Raw genomic sequence first — 12673 nt, forward strand, 5'->3', positions numbered from 1 at the left:
GAATAATACACATGTGAAATAACTTCTTTGTATGTCAAAAGTTCACTTGGATAAATCAGATAATAGTTTTCACATAATGGGAGAATATTCCCTTAAGCTTTTTGTGCTATTCACAATGTCATGGATACAGACATGACAACGTTTAATATGCATAAACATTGTTTCCAGCACTTTCTAGGTAGTCAACAAAAGTGTAGGTAATCAACAAAACAAGCAAACTCTAAGACAGAGTATTTGCTGATTTCCAGTGTAAATAGCCCTTCTATAGCCTGTTTCAAGCCACCAAGAAGATGTCACTGAACAAAGCTGGAAAAAAATGCCATCACTATATGCCGTTTTCACTACAGAGGTATGATAAACACAAGTCACCTCTAGAACAAAGATGACAAAATATAGTAAAGCAATTGGGAAATTATGATTTTTGAGTATTTATTACTTCTGTTTTTAACATAATGTAATTGTAAGATGTAACATTGTTAATGCTTGCTATGTTTAACCACTGGAAATTTTAACAATCGGCCAGCAACCCCCTGCGTGTAAGCCTGTGCAGTTAATCCCATCCCACATATACAATTTTTTTTTAAATAAGGAAAAGGTAAAAATATAGAATACTTCAAATTCTCAGGGCAAAATCTATTATTTCTTAACATGTTGGGAAAGTAAAACTTCGACCCATGCGGGAGAGTGGGAAGGAGAAAAGACAGCCCGTGTGTTTTCATTTCAGGGGCAGGCTGCTGAGAAGGGGCCTGGGACATCAGAGTGACAGCTGTCAAGTGACCAGAAATAGGACCCGGTGAGTCCTGCCCAAGGGCTGATAACAAAGGTTCAAACCAGGCTTTTTTCCAAAAACGTTTTTAATTCTGACATCCCTTCTAATAGCTTACCGTAGACTAATTTAGCCAGGAGTTGTTATGCTAAAAGTGGAAGCTAATGATTTCAGCTCAAAACGACTAAGCCGGCACTATCAGAGTACATTGTACGGAACCGATTGTCAAGGGTGTATTTGTTTTCCACTTCCTTTTCTCTGCAGAAAGGCTTAATAAGATTCCCACAGCCAAAGCAGAAGCATTTCCTCCTCTCCCGGGAGCCGGGAGGATGACTGTGTTCTCTGGGGGGCACCCACGTTCCAGCGCCCTTCTAAGACTCATCTCACACAGGGAGCTGAAGGGCACCAACTGCTGCTGCTGCTCGTCATGTTAGGGCCACTCAGCGAATACTGACAGCATCGACGTATTTCTCCTGAGCGCCCACCGGTACCCATCACTCGGCTCTGTGCCGTATAGCTCGGCACACTTTCCAAAGGAAGTGCGTTGTGAAAAGCAGCATGCCTTTTTAAGGCAAAGATCAGATATTAGATCACACAAGTGTCCAGCTGGAGGAAATCTAGGGGAAAAAGTGACGATCAAGTTTTCAGGTGCCGCTGCTTGAATTAGTCAGGAATGTTAGAAACTGAGCACACGGGAACTTCAACAAAAGTATGACATGATTAAATATTTCCAATGGCAATGATTTAAGCAGAATTCAGTTTTCTTGAGCCATCTGATATTGAGATTTAATCCATTTGATGTAAGTACCCTGAAACCTTATGATGCCAGCTTCTATAAAAAGAAATCTGAGCGTCGCAGGAAGCCTCCTAGACAGGGATAAGTCACTGAAGGGGCTTCTTGCAAAGGAATCTCAATTGTTAGGCAATCAAAACAAAACTCCTCAGAATATTTACAAAGTCTGGGGCATGACTTTGAAGTATTTTTAATTTTACAATTTTTAGAAAAAAATGAAAGAAATGATTAGCTTTTGTCTTCCTCCAAGGATTCCCATATTAAGACTGAGAAACTGAATGATCTTAATTTAGAACAAAAGTCTTAGGGTCCACTCAGAATCCTCTTTTTCCAGCTTGGAACGTCTCAATGAATTTCACATTTCTACCCAATGTTGAGAAGCACGTTCCTGGACCATCTTCAGGATCCTGACAGGAGGGGTTTTGCAGGCTGGGTTAAGAGCTTCGAGATGCAGTACCAAGATGTGGTCAAGGGGTCCAGGCTCACGTACTTGTGCACATGCGCACAGGTGTTTGTTCTTTCTTACAGCCACCAGCTTCAAATTCTGCCCTCCAGCTATAGCTACACAAGTTGGCTCCTTACCCCATCCACCCCCAAACCCAGAATGGAGGAGTACACGCAGACCCACAGGGTTACCTACACTCTGGGATGGGGAACAGGTCTTACTCCTGCCTCCACTCAGTGGTGTGGACTCACCCTTGTGGTGGTAATAACATATTTTGGCTCAATAGAATGGCATCAGATTGAGCAAGTGATTTCTCTTGCATACATTAAATTAGGATTTCTTGAATTAAATGCCCAATTTATGAGAACAGATTAGCTGAGGGGAAAAAAAATGCAGCAACTTTATTCTGAGATCTGTTCCACCAAATCAATGTATTTTCCCCAAAAAGAAATCAAGAAGGAGAGAAAAAGTCTATTTTTTTTTAAAAATCAGCTGAACATGTAAATGACCTAATGTAAATTTAAGATTGTTAATGTACCTTCTGAAAGGCTTAGTTTGGGCAACTTGGGGCAGAAAAATCCATTTTCTTGTCATACCTACATTATCGTCATTGTTTAAATAATTTGAGCCATAAAGAAAAATTTGACAGAACCCTAGAGTTCGTGACATTCTGTTTGTGAGATTATTTGAGCAAAGATGTACTCGGTACTGAGGTACTAGAAGGAAGAGTCATGGGTTTTTACTTCTCAGCATCAACAAGCCACGGACGTACGTTTAAAGGGCTTTTAATGATGTTTCGTTTCTCCTGATATGAAGTAAATTTTCTTCGAGTGCAAAACTTTCTTTTAATTTTAAAAAGGTAAGCAGTTCCAGAATGCATATTCTATAGAAGAGTTCCTTCCTTCTGTGCTAAATATCTAGTGATCTGAGCCTCATAATAACCCTGGCAAGCCAGACCGCCTCACCATCACAGCTCCTGCAAGTCTGCTGTGCAAGTTGATTCATCATTTAAAGCCAGGTTGTGTACAGAAACACAGCTTAGAGAAACTGCCAGCAGTGCATTGCTAATTACCAGGGCAAACATTCGTATTTCAAAGTTGACGAGCAGGGTAACATTTCTCAAAGACCATTAGCTCTAAAAAGAGCAATTGTTGATTTCGTCCTACCAAATGCTACCCTCAGGTATGGACCCATCCCCATCTTTGGTTAAGAACAGTCAAAGGTAACGCTTCTTAAGACAAGAAATACCATGGGTAGTGATCCCCATAAGTCCTCCCTTGCCTCTCACTACGGAGTCCGGGCTGGTCCCAACTCAGAATCAAGGACGTCATTCCAGACAGCCTAGTCACTGTTGTTTCCAAAGTTTCCTCCAGATACCCTAGCAAGAGCTCCTGGAGTTTTCTGCAACATCTCCAAAGGAACACATATCCATCTCGAAAGCAGTCGGTGTGAAGCAGGGCCTTAGCAAATTTCCTGAAGGAGAGAGAATGGTTGCAGTGTGACCTGCCTTCCGGCGCCACGCCACCAACCCAGAGTTCACTTCCCCCAGGGACAGTCACTCAAAATAGACCTTGGATCCAGTTCCCCCAAAGCAGATGGAAACAGATGAGAAAAATTCTGAACAATGATCAATGCCTTGTACCTTTTTCTGGAAACACAATCTACTAATAGGAAACCAATTTTTTGAAAAAAATGTAGATGCTACTCAAGTTTCAAAGCCGTTATCAGTGTGGGAAAACTATTAACTAAACTGGGTGGCATGTTTCATTTCTTGTATTACAAAATAAATTCCTCTTATTAAATAATTTTGATTATTAGCTAATTTGGATTACTTTTGATTTAACAGAGAGCATGAATCAAACTGGATAAAACTTTAATGATGTCGTAATATTTATTAATATAGTAAATCCTGAATATAGAAGATCTATGACTCCTCTAATACTTTCACTTTATGAACTGGCTTTAAAAAAAAATCAAAGAAACGCTCTTTTGAAGAACAATGTTTTAGGGCTTAAAAGAAAGAGAAAATAATTCTTACAAATTCATTATGGATCCAACAGAGATTTTTTTAGTCCACTTAAATCCAGGTGTAGAAAATCCGATTCTAATACTGTTAGAACAACTTTTCACTCACAAGTTCAAGGTTACAATGGCATCTAAAATGTCCACAGGAAAAGACGAACATGAAATACAATAATATGATTAACAGTTGTTGCAGACAACTATTCTCCTTTTCTCTATTTTCCAAATTTCCTAGAGCTTGGTTATATAATTTTGGTAACAAAAATTATAAATTAAGAAAGAATTTGAGGTTACACAACATAGTTGACTTTTTAAAATAATTCTTCAAACAAATATGCAGAAAGGGGACATTCAAGCAAGATGAAGATGCTCAAAGGAAAGGCTAGCGAGGTCCTGGGAGGAGCTTGAACACGAAGCCCTTCATCAGCGTTTCCCTGTCCCTGGAGACAAAAAGCAGCCGGAGCCCCCCTTCCCGTGGCACCTCTGATTCACACCAAGGCATGGATTCCTACACATTTTTCAGCCCTGTGCGCTTGGGGAATCTCAAAGCACTTTTGGAATCTATACCTGATTCGGTTCGATGGTGAGGAAAGTGAGGTCCAGACACCAGGACCAAAATGACCAATTAATAGTGACATCACCGGAAAAGCAGCCAGTGTAGGCGACCATATCACCTGCCCGGCATTCTGGTACCCAAGGGCCTAGGGAAAGAGGAGGTAACATTTCTTTTTGCAAATTATATTTTACTTACTCAACTAAGTTCACTTCACAAAAAAACAAGGATGAGACTGTAAACAGATCTCATTCACAGTGACAGCCCAGAGGGGACTCTGTACCCTTGCAGGGGATTTTTTGCGCAATAAAACCAAAATCGGTATTGAAAGTACCTGTGCGCCTCATAAGATAAATTTTTAAAACTCATTTCAAGTGGATACTCCAAACTAGTAACTTTAGCTCGAGAGGGGGAATATAAATGCTTACTGTATTGGTCTATATAAATAAAAAGCCCTCAATAAGGATTTCAGAGTCCATTCCTCAAGAAATCACACAATCGGTGGCCAAAGGCTGTAACTCAGCTAATGTAACTTCCTCCATTGATCGCTAAATACACCCTCCTCCACCTCCCTCGGAGGTGGCAGGGGGCTGGGCGTTCGCCTGATCCCACCGGTACTCTGGCCCGGCTCACAGCTGCTGGTTGGTGAAGAAGGATTTGGTCTCCCTGCAGACGGGGTTCACGCAGAGCGGACAACTCAGAGTCAGCTGCGTGGAGCACAGCTCCTTGGACTGCATGTGTGAGTGCACCAGGTCGGCCAGGGCCTGTGGGGCGGACGACAGGAGGGCAAGGTCCGTCAGAAGCGCGAGGTCTGCCTGCTGCTCGCCCACACCCCCTCCCGCCTGCCCAGATCATCACGAGGGCATGGGGCTTCTTTTCATCTGGATTATGAATCCTTGGAACCAAATTCTATAACGTCTTCCTGTCCTAAGAATGCTCAGCTTAGGGCAGAGTTTAAAATACAGATTTTAGAAAATGAAATCCTCTTACCCCACCTGCTGAACGTTGTCTCTGAAAGGCAGGTTTTGAATTAGACACAGCTGTAGGTGGGTGGAAATGAGAAAATGGGGGCTCTCAAAAGGGAAAAAGAGCGAGAGTATAAGGAATTCGATTTTATTTTTGTAATTAATTGGAACTCAAAATGTTCTAATAAGTGAGAAAACCAATATTCTGTAAGAGTTTCTCAGAGGACTGCCCTCCGATATGTTCTACTAAAACGGCTGCAACACGGAGGATACCTTAGAGAACAGCGGGTTTCCATTAAGAGACTCTGCTCTTCTGATGTTTTCAGCTCCACACTGAATCACATGAGAAAACGGAGGAAAAACATACACATTTTATTTTTCTTTTTGTTTGTTTTTTTCTTTTTTAAAGACACTGACTGTTACAAAAACACACACACACACACACAACTCAACGTCTTACCACCTATGTGTTCCCAGAATACTCAGAAATGAAAGCAGTCCCGGGACCAGGCATACGTGTTGCTTTTTCACCTCTTTACCGTAAAATTGCTCTTCAATTTCTGTCCCTTCCCCCATTACCTTCCTGTGGGTGCTGTGTTTTCAAGCCATTTTTGAGGTTGTATTTGATAGAATATTCAAATAATTTAAATCTGCTTACCATTCTTTTTTTTTAATTCTACCTTTCTAATGCAGGCTTTTACAGACTCAACCTAAGCAGAATGTTGCTTTAATTATGTACATTTTTATACATGCTTTGATTCCAAGTGCCTAAAGAGGTAAATTCATTTAATGTATATTGAACCTAGATTGGATCCAGTGCAGAGCTGGGTGTTTAAACATATTCTTCCATAGAAAAATCTAAAACAAAACACCTAAGGATTGTTTCACAACCATCCCTGCTCCTCTCTCCAAAAATATCCGGTGAGTTCCATCTAATTATCCCCCAAATAACGGAGAAATACCTAATTACTATTTACTCAGGCAGTGAGGTTCTCTCTCCCCTCTGACAGGCTGATGGCTTTTCAGTTGCTTTATCTTTTAAGTAAGCATGAACATCAGAAGACCGAAAAGGGGGAAATGGTGAGATGCAGCAGACACATAGCTCTCAACTTAAAAAAAGATTATATTCTAAAACTTCACGTAGAAGTCAAAGGCAGCAGAACAGCCAGTGTTGGCCGGTGTTCTCGAACACTGCTGATGGGCGAGTTAAAAAGGATATATTTCTGTAGGACAATCCAATAAAATCTGTATCAACACTCACCTTCCATGTCTAGGAATTTTTTTCTAAGAAAATAATTGGAAAAATAAAAAAGCAAATGACGTTTATTACAGAGCAGTTTATGAATGTAAAAAAATGAGAAACATCTTAAATGTATGCTAATCAAGGCTCTGTTAAAAAAAATAATTATATAGATCAAATTAGATTTATATAGTTGGGTCCATAATATATTTTTAAGAAAAAAAGTTACAAAACAGTATGAATAAAATACCATTTTTATTAAGTGTGTAGAAGAATACCATTTTTTGTTAAGATACACACATGCAGAGGGAAAAGGGAACTTATTTTTATCAAAATATCAACATTCGTCTCAGGGGTAAGATTCTGAGTGAATTCTACTGCGTCATACTTCTCTGAACTGCCTGAGTTCTTTATTTTTATTATCAAAAAGCAATAATTTATCAAAAAGCAATAATTAACTTATCAAAAAAAATAATCTGTATTTTGGGCAAAAATTTCAAACTACTTTTTAGAGAAAGTCTGTAGTTTTACACGCAGTATATTCTCCCATCGAAATAAGGAGATAAATTGCAGCTAGGTGGTTTTCTTTATCCTCTGTATGACCTACGTATTAGTCACTAATAATCCATTTGATTACTAAGGAATGGCTTCAGTTGAATAATTTAGAATGTGAATTATCATGCAATACAAACAAAAATTAGTTTCCAAATACACTGGTATGAATGGTATTTGCTTACAGTCAGTCTTTTCAGCAAGACACAATTAGCCAAGGGCACGCTGGGACGCAGGAGGCGTCACTAAACGGAGTCCACAGACAACCCTATGATCTCACTTTAGCCAATTACAACTTGCCCATAAATTCATCAGAACTACGGACAAATAACTTACACAGCCTCTACCTCCATCCACGTGGGACTGATGGCCAGCATCTATATACAAACACCTGTGGGACTGAGTGCCAGCTGAAACTTTCCCCAGCCCACCCTCCACCCTGCCCTGCACCTGCCACCCAGTCCCAGAGAGGGTGAAGTATCCTTTGAGGCCAGGCCTCCATCAATCACATGTGGGATGACCAGGGCTAGGGGTTCTGGCAGAAGATGAGTGGGCAAGGGCTTCTTGGGTCCCAAGGCTTCCACAATTCCCAGAGAAACAACACTATGAACTGGACTCAAGTTTAAGACTGGCCCTCGGGAGCCATGAGATGGGTGAACAGCAGTTTTCTCCACCCTGATGGCAATCACATCCATACATTACATTACGAGGATGGTATTTGTTATTTCAATAAGCAGGTTGATCACAACATGGGAGCAAACAGCCAATTAAGTGAGTGCATGAAAGAGGTCAGGGAAGTCGCACAGTTTCACACACTGCTCCAGTGTCACTCCGCAGTCTCCAATGGTGATGACCCGCATACACCTCACAACCCAACCCGAAGTCGTGTAACAGCCCGAGCAAAGGGCACTAACAGGTGACGAAGGGGAATTATAGAGCAATAAAGCTCTTTTCCTCCGAACTGGTGAGAAGTACAATTATTTTTTTCTTAAGGAGATGTAGTTTTTATTACTTCCAAGGAGTACAATATCTCAAACTAAACCAAATGACGTTGCCACGGTGCCCCCGGTTTCTCAAAAGCACAAAAGTACTTTCCCAAGGCTCACATGGAATTAGGCTGATGTGCTGAGATCACTACTCAGATTAAGTATCATTCAGAAGAGTGAGGCCATAGTACCTGCAAACATATGCTGGACAATATTTTTAAATAATACAATTAGATCGTCACAGAGAGAGTTTCCCTTTAAAGCAAATCACAGTGGGATTAACAATCACACTCACCTCTTTGGCTAGCCCTTGAGAGTACTCGATGTCCAGCTCATAGAGCGTTTCAATGTGATCGCTGGTGAACGCTATCGGAACCAAAAGGATATTCTTCCTCCCCTTCTTACAAAGCCCTTTGATGGCCTCGTCTGTTTGCGGACCCAGCCAGGGCATCGGACCCACCTATGAGAAAGCAGGATGAAGGCGCACAGGCGCCACGTCTCCCGTGTCTATGACACACCCCAGCCCACCACCTCGGACACGCACGCACCTCCCCCTAAGACTGAGGGTCATGCTTTCACACCTGCTCTAGCAGGTTTTGGCACTTCTGTATGAAGCTCGAATCCTTCTAGAAGTTGGCAAAATACAAATAACAATTTCTGTGATTGCAACTAAAAGTAAGCTATTATTTCAATGGAATCAGTGGAGTTGAAGTAGTCACTTGGTTTCCTCTGCATCTTATTTGCTTGCAGAGTTCTTTCTGCTCGTGTGAGCAATCAGGTTACAGAACATCCTGTCCACGTGAAAGGGCCAGTATTGGATCATTTTATAAATAAGTCCTGAAATGAACATCCTCAAGAGAGCTGACAGCATGCGGATGTGTGGAAGCCACCTACCTTTGACTGCCAAACCAGTCGGTAGGGGTTGGAGTAACCCAGCTTATCCATGACTCTCTGGACAGTGGCGCCCACCTCCTGAGGATAGGGGTCCCCCCTGTTGACCACCTGCAGCAGAGACACACGGGTGTTTAGTTGCCAACACTGTGAAGGGTTCCAAGAGCCATGGGCTGTGTGGTGAGATGGCGTGAGCCCTGGACCGGAGACTGCCCCTTGTCTTCTGCACTAATGACCATATCCTCTGCTCAGTCACCAAGCTTCCTTGGATTTAGTCCCTCGGCCAAGGGAGAACACTGTACTCAGTCATCTCTAAGGTCCCTAGGAATGTGTCAAACTCTGTGTTCTATGATATTCATGGGAGATTGACAATGTTCCACAGTGGAGGATGGGTTTCTTCGTTTCCCCATTGGAAACAGGGAAAATGATACAGAAAAGCTGGGAGATGGGACCTCACTCTTAGCAGTCACCTGAGTGGCTGATTTTAGAAATGGAAGTGAAAGAGTGATGTAAGGACAATGGATAGAGCTACTGAGTCAGTGTGGGCCAGCTGAACAAAAGCGGTGAACGTTAGGGTGAGTGAGTCATTAAGGAGGAGAAGTCATGAGATGCAAATGCAGCGGAAAAGAAGAGCTGTGGCAGAGCCAACCGACGCCCCCGCTGTCTTTCCCCACCCTCTCCTTCTCCTCCTCACGGGATTCCCCAGTCCCACCCAGGACCTCGGGTAGCAAAAAAACCCCTGGATGCAGCATGCTCAGTCCCTTAGGGGAAGAAAGGGAAGTGAGTGAGGTGGGAGGTGAGAGGAGAGGGGGCAGCACCTGGGATTGTTCACAGATAAAAACGTGTTTCCTCCTTTCCCAGCTCAAGAGCTTGCCTGCAGGCACTTCAGACATGGCCTCATCACACACGGGACAGTTAGGGAAAGGATGAGGGCGGAGCAAGAGGATGGACGTGTGAAAAGGGTTTGCGTGGTACCAGAGAAGAGAATATGCACCTGTTAAAATACAAGAGTCAGGCTTCCAGAAGACAGAAATGGATCTCCAGAGCGACCACCTACTGCAGAATGGGCTTAGGGGAGAGGGAGGAGAGGAAATGCCGCAAAGGGCTCCACCCTGGTGACCACCAGGTGGCAGTACAGGTCAGTCAGAAGAGCGGCCCAGATGATCAGACACTCAGGTTAATGCCGGGAACCCTGGAGCTAAAAACCTTACTAGCACCCAAGAAGATGTGATCCACCACCTTTCCAGCTTTGAGAGCAATGTTTTTTAGGGCGCAATGCTAGTTCTGAGCTGATGAAACTGGCTACTTCTCCCAAGCACTCCTGTATCTCACGCAGCACACCCGCTCCACCAATCTTGTTTCCAAAAATGCAACAGCTACAGCACAGAAGCAGTGTTTTAATGAACACCCAGTGTAATGTGAGAAAATAAGGAGCAACTGGATCATAATTTGATACACTCAATATTCACTTGCCAAAATGTGGTCCCCACTCTGGGCAAATTCAAAATTAATCGCTTCCTGGAATTCAAACAGCCCCTGTCAAGTCTTGAGGACAAAAGAATGGGACTGAAAGCGCTGTCTGAATAGGGAGGCCCTACAATTCAACACCCTGAACCATCAGGCTGAGCCCCTTCAACAGGCCAGGCAAAGCTTTCAACTGTCTTCTTTTAACTGTCCCACTTATTAAAAACTCTCATATTGGAATAGATCTTCAAGCTACCATTTTAAAGGGATTTATTAAGACAACATCTATTCACAATATTAAAATTTGAATGAATTATTATTTTTCAAGAAGTGAGTCTAGTTAAATCAGCACCGAGTTCAGTTTGAGAATTTCAACTTCATCCTTGAACTCGGCTGAAGACCGGAGGGAAGCTGGGTCCACGTTACACACTTTGAAATCCTTTACCACTAGGTCATCCAATAAAACGTTCTTACTTACAGACATTGGCAGTGAGTGGGCAGAAAAAAGAATGACCACCTCACGTCTCTTCTCAGGTGGAAAACAGTCCAGTTCTTTCAGAATGTGGTCTGCAAAGCACTGCAGGGACACCAAGAAAGGAGGGGAAGGAGGAAGTGGGAAGGACATGGAAAGAAAAGAAAATATTTTTTTAATGAGAGTTACACCAAAAATCTCAGAGAAGCCCCCAAACAGCGGGACTCTCTTTTTTAAAAATTGCAAACTGTACAGTCTCTTGCTTTGGTTCATCATCAAAATGGCTCATAACGGTTTCAGGGGCCGAGGGAATTTGATGGGAAAGTTCTAAAGCTCGCTAATGGCTCATTGAAAATGAATGCTCTGGATCTGCGTCCCCCTGGGAGGCACAGGGCACACTTCCAGATGGAAAGGGAACACAGATGGGAAGGAGAAGTTGTTTTAAGACCTCTCATTTGCTCGGTTAGCAGGAAAACAGCTTACAGGGTCTTTCTAAATCTTCCTGAGTTTGGCTTTCAGGCATATCACATTAAAATACATTAGACAGAAATAGGAGAGGAATAAGAAAATACGGTTCTATTTTTACAGTCTTTTCCTCGATGAGTCAATCTCCATAATGACCTTCATAACAACAGATGAGAGGTTGTACAAGTCTCATTAAATTCACAGAGGGGGAAACATGCGGTCCACCTGGGGGCCCATTCAGTCGCGTCTGCGGGACCTGGGCTAGAACGCAGGTCCCGCCACCTCCTCCACACCTCTGTCCGCCAGACCAGTTAATTCCCTTCGTCTCCTTGGCACTTTCCGATTCACATCAATAGGTGCTGGAATGAATACCAGATCTGAGAGGCTGTCTTTCATCTCACTCTTTAATTGTTCTGTCATTTAACTTACAAAGCAAATGCTACAATGGACATTAGTGGGTCAACTGACAAAATTGGGATATGAATGTAGGTTTGATAGTTTTAAGTATCAATGTTAAATTTGCTCACGTTGAATACTGTATCATCGTTGAAGAAAAAAATATCTCTGCTGTTTAGGTATATATATTTGTATATGTATATATATCTTTTAAAAGGTTCAGAAAAAAATTATCTATACATAGATATACATATGCATACACACACAGAGCATCAAATATAAAGTGGGATAAATGCTAATATGTGAATCTGAATAAACAGTAGACAAGAGTTCCTTACATACTGTTCTTAGTCTTGTAACTTCTCTGCATGCTTGAAGTTATTTCCAAATTAAAAAGGTTTTTAAAATATTATAAAGGACAATTTACCAGAACCATGTAAATTTGTACTTGTTGGTGTTTTGATATATCAGTGGTTAATATTACAGGATGAGCAAATTATTCCCTAATAAATATTGGGGTATTATTCATCTTTCCAGAACCCGCAAAATTTGGTATATTGATGCTCCAAGGCACAAAATGGTGCCTAGAGAGTTAGCTTCCTTTTCAAAATTTATAATTTACCTATAGAGTCAATGTGATAGGATAAGATACAAACAAAAACA

The 12673-nt window shown here is 42.0% G+C and overlaps 1 protein-coding gene across 1 annotated transcript in view; it reads right to left on the bottom strand.

Annotated features, from left to right (window-relative positions):
- Positions 1–3870: 3870 nt before the first annotated feature.
- The window catches only part of FECH (ferrochelatase), a 30964-nt gene continuing 22161 nt past the window's right edge, over positions 3871–12673 (bottom strand). Inside the window, exons 7-11 of the mRNA XM_074355158.1 lie at positions 11156–11254; positions 9217–9324; positions 8618–8782; positions 5818–5877; positions 3871–5343 (exon numbers count right to left, since the gene is read on the bottom strand). Coding sequence (XP_074211259.1) covers positions 5209–5343; positions 5818–5877; positions 8618–8782; positions 9217–9324; positions 11156–11254 — 567 coding nt within the window. The 3' untranslated portion in view covers positions 3871–5208. The remainder of the gene's footprint in view (positions 5344–5817; positions 5878–8617; positions 8783–9216; positions 9325–11155; positions 11255–12673) is intronic.

This window comes from Camelus bactrianus, chromosome 30, assembly GCF_048773025.1.
Source record: "Camelus bactrianus isolate YW-2024 breed Bactrian camel chromosome 30, ASM4877302v1, whole genome shotgun sequence".
In the NCBI taxonomy this organism is placed as follows: Eukaryota; Metazoa; Chordata; class Mammalia; order Artiodactyla; family Camelidae; genus Camelus; species Camelus bactrianus.